The 16,745-nt window shown below is 43.2% G+C and overlaps 2 protein-coding genes across 6 annotated transcripts; one reads left to right on the top strand and one right to left on the bottom strand.

Moving 5' to 3' along the window:
- The first annotated feature begins 691 nt into the window (after positions 1–691).
- LOC121300053 (ankyrin repeat and LEM domain-containing protein 2-like) lies at positions 692–11,707 on the top strand. 4 transcript variants are annotated; one of them, XM_041228414.1, is made up of 13 exons: positions 692–1,142; positions 3,128–3,615; positions 3,808–4,002; positions 4,112–4,305; positions 4,760–4,948; positions 5,350–5,472; positions 5,730–5,796; positions 5,957–6,138; positions 6,564–6,670; positions 7,190–7,383; positions 7,666–8,494; positions 8,948–9,079; positions 9,261–11,707. In XM_041228414.1, exons 2-13 carry the CDS (start codon positions 3,135–3,137, stop codon positions 9,490–9,492), a joined length of 2,925 nt encoding a protein of 974 aa, XP_041084348.1. In that variant the 5' UTR covers positions 692–1,142; positions 3,128–3,134; the 3' UTR covers positions 9,493–11,707. The 4 variants fall into 4 exon arrangements, with proteins under 4 accessions (XP_041084348.1, XP_041084346.1, XP_041084349.1 ...); XM_041228412.1 differs by having other exon boundaries at positions 3,124–3,615; XM_041228415.1 differs by lacking the exon at positions 692–1,142 and adding an exon at positions 1,720–1,820 and having other exon boundaries at positions 3,124–3,615.
- Positions 11,708–12,037: 330 nt separating this feature from the next.
- Positions 12,038–16,420, bottom strand: LOC121299440 (serine/threonine-protein phosphatase PGAM5, mitochondrial-like). 2 transcript variants are annotated; one of them, XM_041227129.1, is made up of 6 exons: positions 16,018–16,420; positions 15,343–15,521; positions 14,961–15,086; positions 13,330–13,418; positions 12,813–12,943; positions 12,038–12,539 (listed from the first exon to the last, which is right to left on the bottom strand). In XM_041227129.1, the coding sequence occupies exons 1-6, from the start codon at positions 16,248–16,250 to the stop codon at positions 12,389–12,391; spliced, it is 909 nt and encodes a 302-aa protein (XP_041083063.1). In that variant the 5' UTR covers positions 16,251–16,420; the 3' UTR covers positions 12,038–12,388. The 2 variants fall into 2 exon arrangements, with proteins under 2 accessions (XP_041083063.1, XP_041083062.1); XM_041227128.1 differs by having other exon boundaries at positions 12,813–12,946; positions 16,018–16,419.
- Positions 16,421–16,745: the final 325 nt, after the last annotated feature.

The following is a 16,745-nucleotide window of genomic DNA, read 5'->3' as shown; positions in this document are numbered from 1 at the left end:
TTTCACTGAATCAAGTGCAAAGCAAATGTTCTGGGGTTCAGTGATCCCAATGCCTCCTCATGAATGCATTTTGCCAGCAGGCCCACATAGTTCTGCAAGTTGGCAATTAAAGTTTCCCCAGCTTGGTTATTCTGAACAACGAAAAGATGTCACTGTGCCTGGCAATCTCCCTCCACATCTACCGCAGTTGTTCAGAGGTAACTGAGTGACTGATGCCCAGGTGTCTTCCAGCCCAATATACAACAGGCAGGGAGACGAGGTGCTGAAAAGGAATTGGAATTCCAATCTCACGTCGTTATAAGAGTACAAATAACGCTTCAGATCGCATTTCACTCCAATCCGGAAAATCCATTGAAATGATTTACATCAGTTACATAGATCCTAGTGCCTCAAACTCCATTACAGCTAACGAATTACTGCTGTTAATCTGAAGCACGTGTTTGCTTGTTGAAGACAGGGTCAGGATCCACTCAACCTAATAACAAAGACCATTTGTCACCCCACTTTGACTTGCAGTATTTCATTTTATTTATAAATTATTATTTTATTATTTTTTTTTGTTAAGAAAGCAGCCCAACAGCTACCGGCATACTGTTAAATACAGTAAGAGTAATACTGCGCATGTGCAGTTAAGTGACTGTATCAAGGATGTAGCAGTTGGTCGCTTAGTTGTATCGTATTTAACACTGCATAGGTGTCCAGGAGAGTCAGAGTCAGGTTTAGTTAATTGTACGCGGATTATGTTGTAGTAAAAATCACATTTCCTTATATGTTCAATAACCTCGGTTTAGTTATGGAGGTAAACTTAAATAACACGTGTAATAAATAAACGCAATCTAGACGAGACCCTTCTATATTTTGCTTGTTATTAGCGCGCCATGGCATTGACTGGCGTCGTGTCCTCTTTTTTCACGGTGGTGTTTACGTGCCCGATTATTAGCAGCAGATGTATTTACTGACTCCTCTTCTGCACTGACTCTGCCGCCGCCAGCTGCCCCCCGAAACGTGCTGTTTTTCGGCAGTAGGCTAGTCGGGTTTGCAGGTCGCTGTGTTCAGGCAGTGAAGCCGGCATGCCGCGGTCTTGGTTTGAAAGCGTCGCGGCTCAGCAGGGGTTGCAATGCTGAGAGGAGACTAACACACAGGTAAATAAAACAGCGACGATGGGGTTTACACTTTAGAAAAAAAAAAACAAAAAAAAACAGACAGTATGTTTAAACCGTAACCCGTGGCTGTACAAAGACGCGTTTCAGCCCAGGTAAAACTAGTTTATCATGGTATTGTTAACGTACTTTTAATCCCTTTTAAATATGTATTTATCATCACCCGTTTAGGTACAGCTTAGGAGGTTATATTTCACTATTTGTTTCCCGAATGGAGTGAGAATTTAAAGACATAACGGGATAAGGTACATTACCCTAAAATCATTTCTCTGTAAGTCTAACAGTACTGTGCTGACAAAATCATTTTGACGATGCCTTCCAAAGCCGACCCTTCTGAAACGAACGCGTGAGGCACTTGTGATTTGTCGTCTTTTTGTAGTTTTTTTTTTTTTATAGTTGTTTTTATTTAAGACGTTTTCACACAGAGCCCCGACAGCGCTTGCTGGTTGAAGGTGTGCTCGTTAACAGATATATCCGAGCCTGTGCGGATCGGGTCCTCCCTTTGCTACTGAGCATGTGCTGAGTGCCATGTAAACAATGAGCCCCTCCAGACTGCGGGGTGCATTGTGTCTGCTTCAGCAGCTGCTCTAGGAAAGCAACGAGAAGGGATTCGAAGATTTGTTTGGTTTTGTTTGGTTTTTTTTTGTTAAAAAATGGCTGGTAAGTGTATTCATATAGATTGCATTTCTGAAGATAATATATATTGATAAAACTGCAATTGCTGCCTAGCTGGACATATGATAATGTCAAATTGTAAAAATAAATACATAAATAAATAAAAATATGGAAGCTATTAGATTGACAGTTTCATGGCAAGTAATAATGTTTGTTTTTATTTTTAAATATTCGATACGAGTCTCATTTTCCCAGTAAGGGAGGCGAGGTTTACAGTGTCTGGCACCCCAGCTCTCAGTGTAATGACACGTCATATTTAGAGGGGGTGGATGTTTGGTTGCCACATTACAGCTGTATTTATTGAAAGCATTTGTACGAAACATTTTGTTTCCTTACTAATAGCCTGCATCTTTGTGAAAGAGATGTGTGTGAATGAAAATGTGCAGTTCTCCGTGGTCCTCACAGCACAGGGCCTGTTTGCGTTTCCTCTGCATAGTGAGGGAGGGGTTGTTTAATCTGTGGTCCTGGTCTTCACTGTGCTTATTTAAAGAACACTAGATTGTAGAAGTGCCCTCTCTCCTTTGAGACAGGACAGCAGTTCTTTCTCATTTCATGTACTAGTGTAAGTGTTGCAGGGTCTATTCTTCATTGGCATTTTGCTTTGCTGGTAAGAACACGTGCCAGTGCTTAGACTAGCAGTGAATTAATCAATAACCAAAAGGGACATGTGTGTGCTTATTCAAGGTGCCTAGCTGTCATTTACTTGTTTAATACAATGGAAAATACCAACTCAGTGGAGTTTACTAACTGGTAAGCACAGATTTTATTTATTTATTTTTTATCATAAAAACCTTTTTTAAAGCAATTACATCATGATGGTGACTCAGCGTCCCTTTTGATGTCAGCACTCTGTCCTCTTCTTAATGTGATTTTGAAAAGTTGTGGCTTGTTGCAGGGATTAGTTAGTGGGTATTTTCTAATGGATGTGGGTAGTGTGCTTTGTACTGGGGGTTTAGCAGCTTGATACAGTGCGTTTTCTACTGTGTGACCTGAAGTCACGTACAGGTTGGTAAGCCATTAATACAGTATTACTTATTTAAAGGTTTAGCCCTATGTACTTGTATGCTTTCATTTTCATTGATTTTATCATTTTGTTTGTCACCCCAGCTAGGGAGAGGCAACAGTAAAATAGCTTTGTATCGCTGTACAGAGTAGAGTGAAATGTTTTCACTTTGTTGTAAAGTGTTTTATCCAGGCAGAAGTGTGTTTCTCTTCAGTGCATACTGCATCACATTGTTTTCCAATGTTTGGACCACTGGAATGCTTTTGACTTGATTATTCACTCCAGGTAGCTAAAGCATGGATGCTGTCCTGAGCAGACTGAAGGGGTTAACTCCAGAAGAGCTCCGTGAGGAGATCCTCGGCATGGGGATGAATTGCGGGCCTGTCACTGCTACCACTCGATCCATTTTTGAAAGGAAGCTGGCCCGAGCCATACAGGAAAGCCAGGGAGGGGAAAGTGAGAGGAGCGATACTTCAGAGTCAGTCCCTGGAAACTGCCAATCCACCCCGAGCGTCATCATCACCGGCGCCACTCCCACAGACCCTGCCTGCTCCAGCGCACAGCCGCCAGCGCCTACTGACGAGGGGGACTTCGGCTATGGTGTAGGGCTGAATCCCCCTGAGGAAGAGGCCTTGCTGGACCAGGCAGGGTGTTCTGGCAGTCTTGGGGGAGAGAGTTCACAGGCATCTGCTCCGACCCCTTCGACAGGACCGCCGCTATCCCCACCGCTCTACTATGGAGTCTGCCCAGTGTGGGATGATATACTGGCAAGAAATGGTAAGTTCCTTCTGTATGAGAAGCAGTGCATGGCAAGAGGGTTAATACCACATCAGGAAATGCCTGCAACTCTTCTTCTTTCCATGCATGACTTTATTAATATACCACTAGTTAGGAAATGACATGCATGGAGGTCATTGCTGCATATACAGTTTGGCTGTTCAGTCTCATGGAAAGTGTTTCCTCCCACAGACAGGGTCCATGTTTATGCTGATAAGAAAGAAGCTCTGCAGGTAGTGAAGTTAATGAAAGGCTCCCGATTCAAAGCGTTCCCCAACAGGGAAGATGCTGAAAAGTTTGCCAAAGGAATCTGTGATTACTACCCCTCTCCCAGCAAGTCCTCCTTCTGCGTGTCTCCAGTGAAAGTGGGCATGGTGTTCAGCAAAGGTATGTGCTTGTGGTTTTACAAGTAGGAAAACTGGGAGCCTTGAAAGTAGAGGGACACGAGTAATGACTGGTGACTGCCATTGCGCTTAACGTTGACTTTTCCTGACAGACGGCACGTCTTCCCTGGAGGCAGAAACCATGAACCGAGAGAAAGCCAACAGCTTCAAAAGCCCTCGAACGCAAGACCTCACTGCCAAGCTCAGGAAAGCAGTGGAGAAAGGCGACGAGACCACCTTCAGTGAGCTTGTCTGGAGCAATCCTCGCTATCTCATTGGCTCTGGAGATAACCCAACAGTTGTACAGGTAGCCTTTACTAGCTGCCTTGGCTGATGGGAATAACAACCTTGGGTTTAATTTCCCTGTATCATTTTAGTGCATTTAGTGCGTTCAGTGTTAGGAAATGCAGATTACTAACCCATTGCATTGCCGTTCAAGCCATTTCGGGCTTTGATATGATCTTCATTTATCACACCTAAGCCTGTGACCTCAATATGCCACTAATTAAGAAATGTTAACTACTATATTGTGATGATCATATCCTTGGGGATATACATCAACTCCTTGTTTGAAATAATCTTTATTGAAAACAAAGCAGATAAAGCCTTTTGGCTGATGTGTAAATAATCTAATTGTATTGAAGCAAACTAAAGTTGTATTCCCAGTATGAGATGCCTTTCTTACACTGTGTTATATGGCTAAAGGAATTTGTCAGTAGTGAAATGTGGAGCTTAAAGGTGTGTGTGTGTGTTTGTTACAGGAAGGGTGCCGTTATAATGTCATGCACGTTGCTGCCAAGGAGAATCAGCCAGGTATCTGCCAGCTCCTATTGGACACCCTGGAGAATCCAGACTTCATGCGTCTCATGTACCCTGACGATAGTGAAGTCATGCTGCAGAAACGCATCTGTTACATTGTGGACCTGTACCTCAATACGCCAGACAAAGTGGTGAGTTGTCTTTGCTGTTTTACTTTTCTTTTTTAAGGGGGGGGGGGGGGGGGGGGGGGGGGGGCATCAAATGCTGTATTTACTGTAGTAAGTTGATTTGTTCGAATGCATTTCAATGAAATGTGTCTGGATGGTGCACCACTCATTTTTAGAGGAAGCTTTTTATGCTGGTACTTGAACTAGACACTCACATAGCTAACCGTTAAATGTGCTGTCTAGACTGTAAGCAATGAGTCAGTTTAACTCATCTTTACTGAAACATTGAAACACATTTGTTTAGTAATACGATTTACAGAAAACACAGCTGTTGATTCTAAATACAATTGAAAACAGTAACAGTAATGGAGTTTAATTTGATTTTAATTCAGATTGCTGTTAACATTTGTATTTTTTTTTCCTAGTTATTTGAAACCCCTCTTCATTTTGCTTGTAAGTTTGGCAATCCGGAGGTGGTGAATGTTCTGTGCTCACACCCAGGTATTGAGAAGCATGGCATGAACAAGTATGATCAGGATCCAGCTGATGTAAGTGATGTTGGACTCGCACACAGTTACAATTCACTTGCACTGTTTTAAAAGCAAAGTGGGCCGCTTGGAAACATGCATGTGTTTCATTTTCATCCCAGCCCACCGACTGGACAAATTTGCTAAATTCTTGCCATGGTTAATGTTTTTTTCTCAAATTCCGTGGACCTACCTCATTAAACATGCTGATATTTTAGCAAGGCGACCGAGGTCCAGTTAGTTCCTTGCTGACTCACTCTTGTCATTCTGTCTGACAGGTGATTTGTGAAAGAAGCAAAAATAAATCACGAGAACTTATACAGAAGATCAGAGATTATTTGGAAGGTAAGCCATCATGTATCCTCTTTTAACATGTACTGTCTTGCTTTTGTGTGTGAGCTGTAGTTAAAGGAATGATTATTACAAATCCAGTTTCTTCAGAAATTGTGTGTTATTTATTCTGACACAAGTAACCAGTTGGGCTTCTAATTCATTCCTATTGCAGATCGCTGGTACATACCGTTACTGAGAGCTACAGACAACTCTTCCCCAGCTGTGATTGGTGCTCCCTGGTCACCTGACCCATCAGACACCGGTTCCAATTCATTCCTCTCCAGACTCGCATGCAGTCCTAAAGATCCTGTCATGACTGTGAGAGCTTTTGCTGGGCCACTTAGCCCCTCAAAGGTATTGACTTTAGTCTCGAAAGGGTTTGGATATACTAGATTCCACTCAGTAATCCACTCATGTTTGGATACCCAACTTGTGTGTGTCAGCATGTTGAGCTCTAAGCAAGGATTGGTTTACGTTTGCTGTAGCTGTACGTTTGAGTCATTTTAGGATGATCTGCAGTGTCTTAGATTAGCTTTTAAAACTACAACCTCTGCAGATGGGCTTCAGGGCTTTGTAGTCATTCAAGTCTTAAAACCAACAAGATATTGCATCAAGCAGATGCATATAGTTTCACTCTTCTATCTGTTGGATGTTGGCATAAATATGCATTTTAAAATGTTCTCTAATGAAGAGGTGTTAATATCAGTAGTACGACGGGATGTCCTCTTTCCCTTTGATTTAAAACAAAACTGGACGTTCCCGTCCTGTTTTCCTTCCAGGCAGACGAGTTCCGCAGAGTGTGGAAGACTCCTCCTCGCGACAGAGCTGGGCACTATCACCACGTCAGGAAGTCTGATGCGGAGCGAGGCACCGAGCGAGTCGGCAGGTATAGTGCATCCACAATGTACAGCAACGCTGGCAACACTGACAAAGGGATTTCATGGGAAGATCGTTGTTTAACTTTGAACAAGATGCACTAGTTCTCCAGATTGCAGTATACAAGTGATGTACTGGCTTTGGGAACAGAAAAAGGTTTAAATGCTTGTTTTTCAGTACAACCCTATTTGGATTGTTTGGAGTAGATTTCAAGTGCCTAGTAGATATCAGTGTTGTCACTGCTATGTCTGAATTAGAGAGCACTCCAGCTTAGTTTTGTTGTCTGCGTTTATGAAAAGGGTCAGTCTTTATTTCTGCTTTTTAAATGTGGTTTCCAGACTGCCAAAACTAAATATCAATCAAGGTATTTAAAAAACAAGATAACAAGTTGGGACATTCTGATCTAGTGTGAACATAGCGGCAGGATCAGATGAGTTGGGTGCGCCACACTGATGCACAGAATTACTTCCATCATGTGGAAAAGCTGCAGGTGCTGATTCATGTGTTGGTTGTGATTTTATATTCATAGGGATTTGGCTCATGAAATGGGACATCCATGGGCTGAATACTGGGAGTTTATTGGCTGTTTCATTGATCTGGCTTCTGCTGAAGGGCTTCGAAAACTAGAGGAGCATCTGAGCAAGAAAGATTTAAGTGAAAAGGTCCAGCGGGAAGCAGGGGAAAACGAGACCAGCAATAGGTTCAAAAGCCCATCTCCTTCTGGTAAGATACATATATATATATATATATATATATATATATATATATATATATATATATAGATATATATATATATATATATATATATATATATATATATATATATATATATATATATATATATATATATATATATATATATATATATATATATATATATATATATATATATGTATATATGTGTGTGTGTGTGTGTGTATATATATATATATAATGTATATGAGTCTTGTTAATATTAAAAACACAGCTGAGCACTGTTGTGTGTTATTTTCAACCTTTTTTTAGGTAAATCTAAAAAAATCTGCAATTCCATCTCGGTGGGTGCTTTTTTAGAAGACGACGATGACGAAATGAGTTTAGAGGAAATCAAAAACCGACAGAATGCTGCCTTAACAAACATCACGGCAGTCTGCGGGAAAGACGGCAGCATTGGGGCGGCTGGAGGTCTGGAGTGCCATATCCTTCCAATCACACACAGCGCTGATCTTATTGAAACCGCAGCCGAGCAGAGCAGGCATCGACCCGAGAAAGCCACAGTCCCCTTGAACAAGAACGGCTTTTACTCCCCTGTAAGCAACGAGAAAACGCCCAACGCAGATCGCCCATCCCAGAGCTCTGCAGACAGCCTCCTCTCGCCGGTCTCAAACTTAATGATAGAGTTTGAGAAGCTGTCACTTGAGAGCAAGGACAGCGAGCAGGGACAGTCGGGAAAGAAGAGCAGAGGGAGACATGAAGACGGCGAGGACCCGTGCACGTCGTTGACCACAGAGATAGGCCACTTAGGTTTTCTTGAGAATGAAGGCAGCGTCTTTGAGAAGGCGAGGGACTCCTGTGAGAGCGAGATGGAGGTGGAGGCGGAGGACAAATCTAGCACAAGCTCAGAAGAGTGGTTCTCGACAGAGGAAACTCTAGAAGGGATAAACATAAGGATAGCAAGAACAGCTGCCTCTGAACTGGGGGGCTGTGCAAGACCTCACTCTTGGGACCAAGGGGGGAAAGACTTAAGCAGTTCGAGTTCAAGCAGTTCCTCTTATAAATCTCTTGATAACTTTCAGGATGAGTTTATATTGAGGACTCCGCCGAATTTAAAAAACAAAGGCCTTTTCATTGCTGGGTAAGTTAGTTCAGAAAAACTGCAATTACTAGTACAGTACTAATAAAAAATGATGCATCCCCCACAGTCTCTCCAGTGGTACAGTGTCAGTATCCACCTCTATTTATTCAAATTGTGTAGCGATTTAAGAAACATTCCTGCTGCTTATTCTCGATGGTGATGACACTAAATCACCAGCCTGCAGAGGAAAGGTTCATCCTGACAGGCTGGAGAGCCGGGCAATGGGAGGAGTCAGATTCCCATTGGAATCTAGATTGGAGTGCAGATTTACAGACTAAACATAATTTTAAAAAATCTGTGTCGTGTCTGACAAGGAGCTGAGAAGGTTCACTAGCATTAATACACTAAACGTGGTTATTGTTGTTCTAATGCGTTCCTCATTAATTCATTAGTACAACGTTTCAATCAGTATGAAACTATATTTATAACCTTACTGACGCTGTCATTTTAAAGGGATGAACCAACGAAGTTGGATAGTGATGTTCTGGTAGCGGTCGGAGGCGTTGAGATCGACCCACAGAAATACCCAACGATTCACAAGTGGAAGCACACGGTTCTCTCCTACTCTTCCTCTGATATGCAAAGGTAGGTGAACTTGCATGTAACTGTGAAAGTGCGCTGTTTACTTCCTGTAAATTGTTTATGAATGAAATGGCATTGAACGTGCCCTTGGTTTCTATTTCCATGCACTTAGTATTGCATTGTTGTTTTTTTTTTTTTTCCCTTCCCATTGCTGCGTGTTGCACTGTTACCGTTTCTCTTGCAGCTGGCCGAGCCCAGCGGTACTGAAAGGGAGGCCTGCACCTCAGATGTTCTCTTCAGGCTCTCCGGGCGGCAGCAGCATGTTCTCCTCTCCTAACAGGTACAGCCCTGGGAAACACAGCAGCTCCTCCCTGGGGTTCGGAGCAGACTTCGGGAGTCCAGGACGCTACAGTCCAGCACACGCCAGCCACGTCCAGCTGCTGAGACTGAAGCACTTCAGCGAGCCAAGCAACTAGAGGGTGTGAGGGAGAGGGGAGGGGGGACACACTGGGGCGATGATTACTGAATGATATCTGTCAGACTGTGTAGTTTACACATTATGCACAACAGTGACGTTTCTCTTGCATATCTATATAATATATATATATATATATATATATATATATATATATATATATATATATATATATGTAGAGATAGATATATATAGATAGATAGAGATATAACGTGTGTGCTTTAACAGTGGAAAGGTGTGTTACTACCCTCCATCCAAGCTCTAAGCTGTAAGTATAAAAATGACAATGGGAGCCATTTATTTTGTATGAATGTGAAAGAAAGGCCCATTGCATACTAGCACACTTGTAATCTGTTCCAGTACTCTGCCCTGATTTAAAATCACAATGTATTGTCACTCACTGTGGCTGCCATGGCCACGAGATAAACTAGTCGTCAGTAAAAGCCAAAACAGCACCAGTGTAAAATGTGTATGAAAAGGAAGAGGTTTACTGTTCTTGTGTTTTTTGTTTTTTATGTGTAGCTGTAAAGACTCCTTTCTATTTTAGTAGCACAAAACAACTTGATGTCTGTGTATCTGCTAATTTGCCTTCTCCTGCCGTCCTGCACATGTGTCTTGGTTTGTGCGGTTGCCTTACTTCCTTTTCTTGTGTGCAGAGGCCACTAATAAGCAGGGTAATGTGTGTACAGTACTCTGTGATTGTGTTAGCCACAAGATTGTTGTGTTTTTTTTTTTTTTTTTTTTTTTTTTAATCTAATGGTTACCCCAAGTAGTTTCTAAATTTAGTTTTAAAAGTAAGCCCTGGCACTTAAAACACTGTCATTATAATTTGTCAATGATTATGTTTTTTTTGTTTTTTTTTAATAATAAATAAAACAAAATAAGTGCACTTTACAAAAACTAGAAGTGTAATTCAGTACGATTGCTTCAGTGACGCAGCGTCTGTGCTCCTGCCTTGCTTTCATTGCTCTCTATTGCATAGTCATTACATTTCTTTCAGTTTGTGTTTTCATGATCCCTGCCCTCTTGGGTCAGGGTGCTCATTCTTTGTACAAAGTGGCCTTTTTTGGGGGCAGATTTGGAGAAGGAACCCTCTTCCTGTCAGTTTTATCCAGTTGAATGCTTGTTTTCCATGGGCCTGTAATGTACCCAGTCTAGATACCCATTGAAATGTTTGTCTCCAAGGCCATGCTATGATAAAGAAGCTCCAGTTCTATCTGAAAAGATGATGGTATTGGATTGCATGGAGACTGCAGAAAATGTAGAAAATCAATGCTGTTAAAAAAAACATAAAATCATTCTGAATCCAAGTTGTGCGGGGGAAAAATTAATTCTTTATTAGGTGGTGTGCTTGTTTTTTTAAATTGTGTGTGTGTGTGTATATTATATAACACCAGTTAGAGCAAAGTGATACTCAGCTATGTTGGCTTTATTTTCTTTTTATAGCATGTACTTCTCTTTAACAGATGCTGTGTGTCTTTTTTTTTTTTCATGGGAGCTAAAAAGTAGATTAAAAAACCTTGACGGACTCTAAGATTAAGAGGTTTAAGCAGTTTGATGCCTGTGTTCATTTCCTGTGGCTGTGGCAGTTTAAGGCTAACGCTTGGGAGAGGCTGAGCATGCAGTGTGAGTTGACGATGCATCCCCTTGGCAGTGTGAGTTCATATTTTGTTTGTTCACTTTTTAGGTTTAAACAAGTAGCCATATGAGGGGGGAGTGTTGTAGTTCAAGGATACACCGATAATGGTTCTGGAGCATGGCACAGGTTTTGATGCATTTACATTGCATGTGTGCAAACTACCTGGCAGTGCTTGCATTTCTCCAAGCCTATATTGTTACAGTGTGTTTCCTCCTTAACCAAGCATTATTTCTATATTATTTTTTGAATCCTCAGCGCATCCAATTTCCATTCTGGCAGCACTGTTTGGCAAGCAAAGTGTTTTTTTTTTCTTCGTCTTCAGTACCAGCTGTTTGAATTGACCTTCTCCTACGGTTGCTGAAGTGGATCTTGTCTTTATCTTTAGAAATGAAGACTGGGGTTTTGGTTCTGATCTTTAAGCTTGGGATAGACAGAGTTTATTTCCCCTGCATCCTCTTGTGTACAGACATAGTTCATGCCCAATTACTTCTAAAGAACACACACACCAATCCATTCTGTGAATTTCACACAAAACCATTTCATTGTTGTTGAAGCTGACACCCTGGGATCCTTCAAGAAGCTGCTTGATGAGATTCTGGGATCAATAAGCTACTAACAACCAAACAAGCAAGATGGGCTGAATGGCTTCCTCTCTTTTGTAAACTTTCTTATGTTCTTATTATTAAACATGCTGGGCTTTTATCCCTCTACTTTACAAATGAGTCAAATATATAAGCTCTACAGACGTAGGTTTACTGTGCCTGCCTGATGTTGCCAGAGGGGGAGAGCTTCCAAAGGTTGGTTATCAGTACATGCATGATATTTTATTTTGATTTCTCTGCAGAAATAAGCCAAGGTTCTTAATCACATATTCATCAGCAAAGGTTAATGCGAAAAAGTCATTAAATACAAAACAAAACTTTATTTTATACAAAACTAATTTAAAAAATGACACATCTCCCCCAGATGGGACAGTGGCATTGGCCATCCATCACAGAGGAACAGTTAGAGACAGCAGCGATCACTTTGTGAAAATATTCAGTACAAAAAAAAAAAAAAGTAGATTCCTTACAGAACCCAACAGCCAAGTTCACGATTGTAGAACTTCTTCAAGACACTTGAGGCCAAAAAAAACCAAAACACTACAGATACTATGACAAAGCACAACTGTAGCAGGGCATGGCTTTCTATGCAGTTAAATGCTGAATCAAGTGCAGAATAGAGCAGACACAGGACAGTGCCAGGCTGAGACAGCTCATCAGGTGCGAGTCAGCTTCTCTGGAGGCATGAAGCCAGAGTCTCCCAGCATTCTCAGGGCCACCCGGCCATTGGGACGGATAGTCAGCCAGGTGATGCTGCCGTTGTTAAGTCCCATGCGCAGCCAGCCTTCCGGAGGGAACTGCAGAGCCCTGCAACACAACAGGATCAAAGGGATTTCTACAAGACATCACTCACTTTTCAGAACAGTTCAGTGCCCAATAAGCTGTCCACAATACTTAAACCAGGGGCAGCCAAAGTCAGCCCCTTCCAGTCCTGGTCTTTCTTCCAATTAAACCTCCATCCACACCCCGAAGATGGGCTGAGATTCTAGGTCCACTCAAAAGGGATCTGTTACTGTTGGTAAGAAGCACACCCAGGGACTCCGGGCACCCAGTCTTCCTCTCGGCTTCTCAGAAGCTTACCTGCACACAAAGTATCGGATGACGTTGGCGTGGCAGACGATGATCTCGTAGCTGTCCTTGTTCTGTTTGGCGTCAGCGCGGTGGATGTAGCGCCGGAAGGCAGCCTCGATCCGAGCTCCGTCCTCGTGGTACTGCTGAGATCAAAGCAGTGTATCGTGAAGCTGAGACACACATGCATTTCTACTACCAGGGTGAAAAAGACTAGCTGAGCCTGAATTTCAGTATACAGTAGGATGAGACACTGGCCTAATTGTGAGAAACAGAGGTGTAGGTTTAATTCAAATTAAAAATAAAGGCTATTACTGCAATTAAAAAAAGGGATTCTGTTTAACAGTGGTTGACAAACCCGACATGCTTTTGACATTTGCTAATCTCAACACTCCAGCTATCTAGAGTATTGCTAGAAATAGGTTTGTGAGGTTATGCCTCAACACAGAGCATGACTGTGGAAGTGGTGCATAATCGGTTTGTTTGGGAGTCCTTCAAAAAGGTCAGGGTGGTATGTCAGTGTGCTTACCACAGCTTCTGGTTTCCAGTGACTGACTGGTGGAACTGGTTCAATAGGAGCCCCTTCTCTCAGCAAATCACTGCTCACCACCTCCACTCCTACACAAACAGATCACTGTGAAACTGTATCTCTAGAGGCTCTTTAGTACAATCCAGCAAACTACTTTCCACAAATCATACAGCTGACCGGCTGATTTCTCACTGCTGCTAATCCAGTAAGGAGGAAGCATGCACAGTGCATTCCCATTGATCCTAATGCTGTAAGGAGAAAACATGCACAGTGCATTCCCATTGATCCTAATGCTGTAAGGAGAAAACATGCACAGTGCATTCCCATTGATCCTAATGCTGTAAGGAGGAAACATGCACAGTGCATTCCCATTGATCCTAATGCTGTAAGAAGGAAACATGCACAGTGCATTCCCATTGATCCTAATGCTGTAAGGAGAAAACATGCACAGTGCATTCCCATTGATCCTAATGCTGTAAGGAGGAAACATGCACAGTGCATTCCCATTGATCCTAATGCTGTAAGGAGAAAACATGCACAGTGCATTCCCATTGATCCTAATGCTGTAAGGAGGAAGCATGCACAGTGCATTCCCATTGATCCTAATGCTGTAAGGAGGAAACATGCACAGTGCATTCCCATTGATCCTAATGCTGTAAGAAGGAAACATGCACAGTGCATTCCCATTGATCCTAATGCTGTAAGAAGGAAACATGCACAGTGCATTCCCATTGATCCTAATGCTGTAAGGAGGAAACATGCACAGTGCATTCCCATTGATCCTAATGCTGTAAGGAGGAAACATGCACAGTGCATTCCCATTGATCCTAATGCTGTAAGGAGAAAACATGCACAGTGCATTCTCATTGATCCTAATGCTGTAAGAAGGAAGCATGCACAGTGCATTCCCATTGATCCTAATGCTGTAAGGAGAAAACATGCACAGTGCATTCTCATTGATCCTAATGCTGTAAGAAGGAAGCATGCACAGTGCATTCTCATTGATCCTAATGCTGTAAGGAGGAAACATGCACAGTGCATTCTCATTGACCCTAATGCTGTAAGGAGGAAGCATGCACAGTGCATTCTCATTGATCCTAATGCTGTAAGGAGAAAACATGCACAGTGCATTGTCATTGCTGCTAATGCTGTAAGGAGGAAGCATGCACAGTGCATTCTCATTGCTGTAAGGAGAAAACATGCACAGTGCATTCTCATTGATCCTAATGCTGTAAGAAGGAAACATGCACAGTGCATTCTCATTGACCCTAATGCTGTAAGGAGGAAGCATGCACAGTGCATTCTCATTGCTGTAAGGAGGAAGCATACACAGTGCATTGTCATTGCTGTAAGGAGGAAGCATACACAGTGCATTGTCATTGCTGTAAGGAGGAAGCATACACAGTGCATTGTCATTGCTGTAAGGAGGAAGCATGCACAGTGCATTGTCATTGCTGCTAATGCTGTAAGGAGGAAGCGTGCACAGTGCATTGTCAAGGACCCTAATGCTGTAAGGAGGAAGCATGCACAGTGCATTCTCGTTTATCCTAATGCTGTATGTTGGAAGCATGCACAGTGCGTTCTCATTGCTGCTAATGGTACAAGGAGGAAGCATGCACAGCGTAGTTCACCTGGGAGGTATTTGCTGATGATCTGTGTGGTCTCTGTCGCCCGGGTCATTGTGGAGTGGATGAGCATGTCATACTTCAGACCCAGGGCTGCCAGCCTGTGCCCAGTGAACTCTGCCTGCTCCTGACCTACAGGAACATGAACAGTACAGGAAACAATTCACCCCTCTAAACAGCATGATGTTCAGAAACAAACCCGTGCATGTTAAATGATATAGACTAAACCTTCAGGGACTGCACACAGGTTTCATTAATCCATTTAGAATAGGTTTTGGAACTAAGACCAGGAGTGGAAGGGCCAGCTTTGCCCCCCTGACTTGGTGTCAGTGTGTGCTGTAAAACAAACCTGTGGTTTCCAGGGGACGCCTGCCCCTGCTGTACATACCCAGCGTGGTGAGGCTCCTCTCCTTGTCACTCTGCCCGTTCAGGTTGTATTGCGAATGCCTGATCAGGAGTATGTGCCTCGTTGCTTTGGGCTTGTTGTTCTGCAGCTCAGTGGGCAGTTCACCTTCCCCTGTCTCCTTATCTTTCCTCTTGTTGTTAACCAGGGAAAGTGGTTCACGCCTTTAAAGAAAGCAAAGCCAAGACAGCATGAGTTACTGAATAGGACGACCACATGCACCATGCCAACTACCCAACTTTGAAGCCGTGTAGTTCCCCAGAAGATTATAAATACAATACAGGGCATCAAAGGCAATCTTGTGTTTCAGTTGCTTTTTTAGTGAAGCGTTTGATGCTGTCTATATTACTTCTCACAGCTGCTTTATTACAAAACCGGTATGGCGAGTGTGACTTAGCTGTGAAACTCATCTGGACCACAAAACAAGCCATGGAACAAAGACCGAGAATTAAAGTCTAGGACAAAATTAAACAGGACACCCAAGTTAACAGCAGTACAGAGCAGGAAGTGCAGTCTCAATCAGCAACTGTGAAACACTGTATGCGATTATCATGGTTACTATACTTCTGTAACTATATATTACAATACATATTGGACAACAGCCCAGATAATACTATAAAGCAGTATAGATTTATTATCCACATATTCTTAATCACGCACTTATCCCAGTTCGAGTCCCAGCCGAATCCACTCGGTGCGACCGTGGGGTTGACCGCCGTGAAGCTCTGAGCTGCCCGGAGCACAGCTAACCCGCTCCAGCCTCTCCTGCACCCGGGCTCGGCCGGCTTCTCCCCGAAGACACCCCTCGATTCAGCGAGAGCAGCAGCCGCCAGAAGCGCGGCAGAGCCCCCAGCGAGTCCGAAAACAACCCGGGCCGCCTTCCTGAACGACATTGTGACCAAACTTGGACAACACACACCCTTAACAGATGAGAACCGACAAAGCAACGCTGGGCAGCGTAAAAACCAGACAACCGGCGATCAGCTGACCGCGAATCCCGATTCGGTCAAGCGCTGCGTTCCCTCAAGCGAACAACGTCTTCGCTACAGGGGCCAAGCTTGGACAAAAGTAGGGACCGACGAAACGCGAAACGGGTGGAGCTTATGAAGATAAAGCGGCCTGCATCCGGCCTGCGCAGTCAGTGGGCGTGGTCAGTGACGTTGCTGGGTATCACCGATGTCGTTTCCACTCTTTGCCGCTAGAGGGGGTGTACCGTGTATTCCACAGTGAAGTACAGCGTGTGTCACCCGAAGGGGGAATTCCAGAAATGCGTGCTGGTTTATACTGGTGAGAGCTGGTGGAGGGCTGGTTTGCAACTGGGCGTGCTGATGCAGTGTTTTTCTTCAGATTCACAGACGTCCCCGCAGTCACAGCTGGAGCGTGGTGAA

Source organism: Polyodon spathula, chromosome 25 (assembly GCF_017654505.1).
Source record: "Polyodon spathula isolate WHYD16114869_AA chromosome 25, ASM1765450v1, whole genome shotgun sequence".
NCBI lineage: Eukaryota > Metazoa > Chordata > Actinopteri > Acipenseriformes > Polyodontidae > Polyodon > Polyodon spathula.
This window is presented reverse-complemented; position numbering and strand designations above follow the sequence as displayed.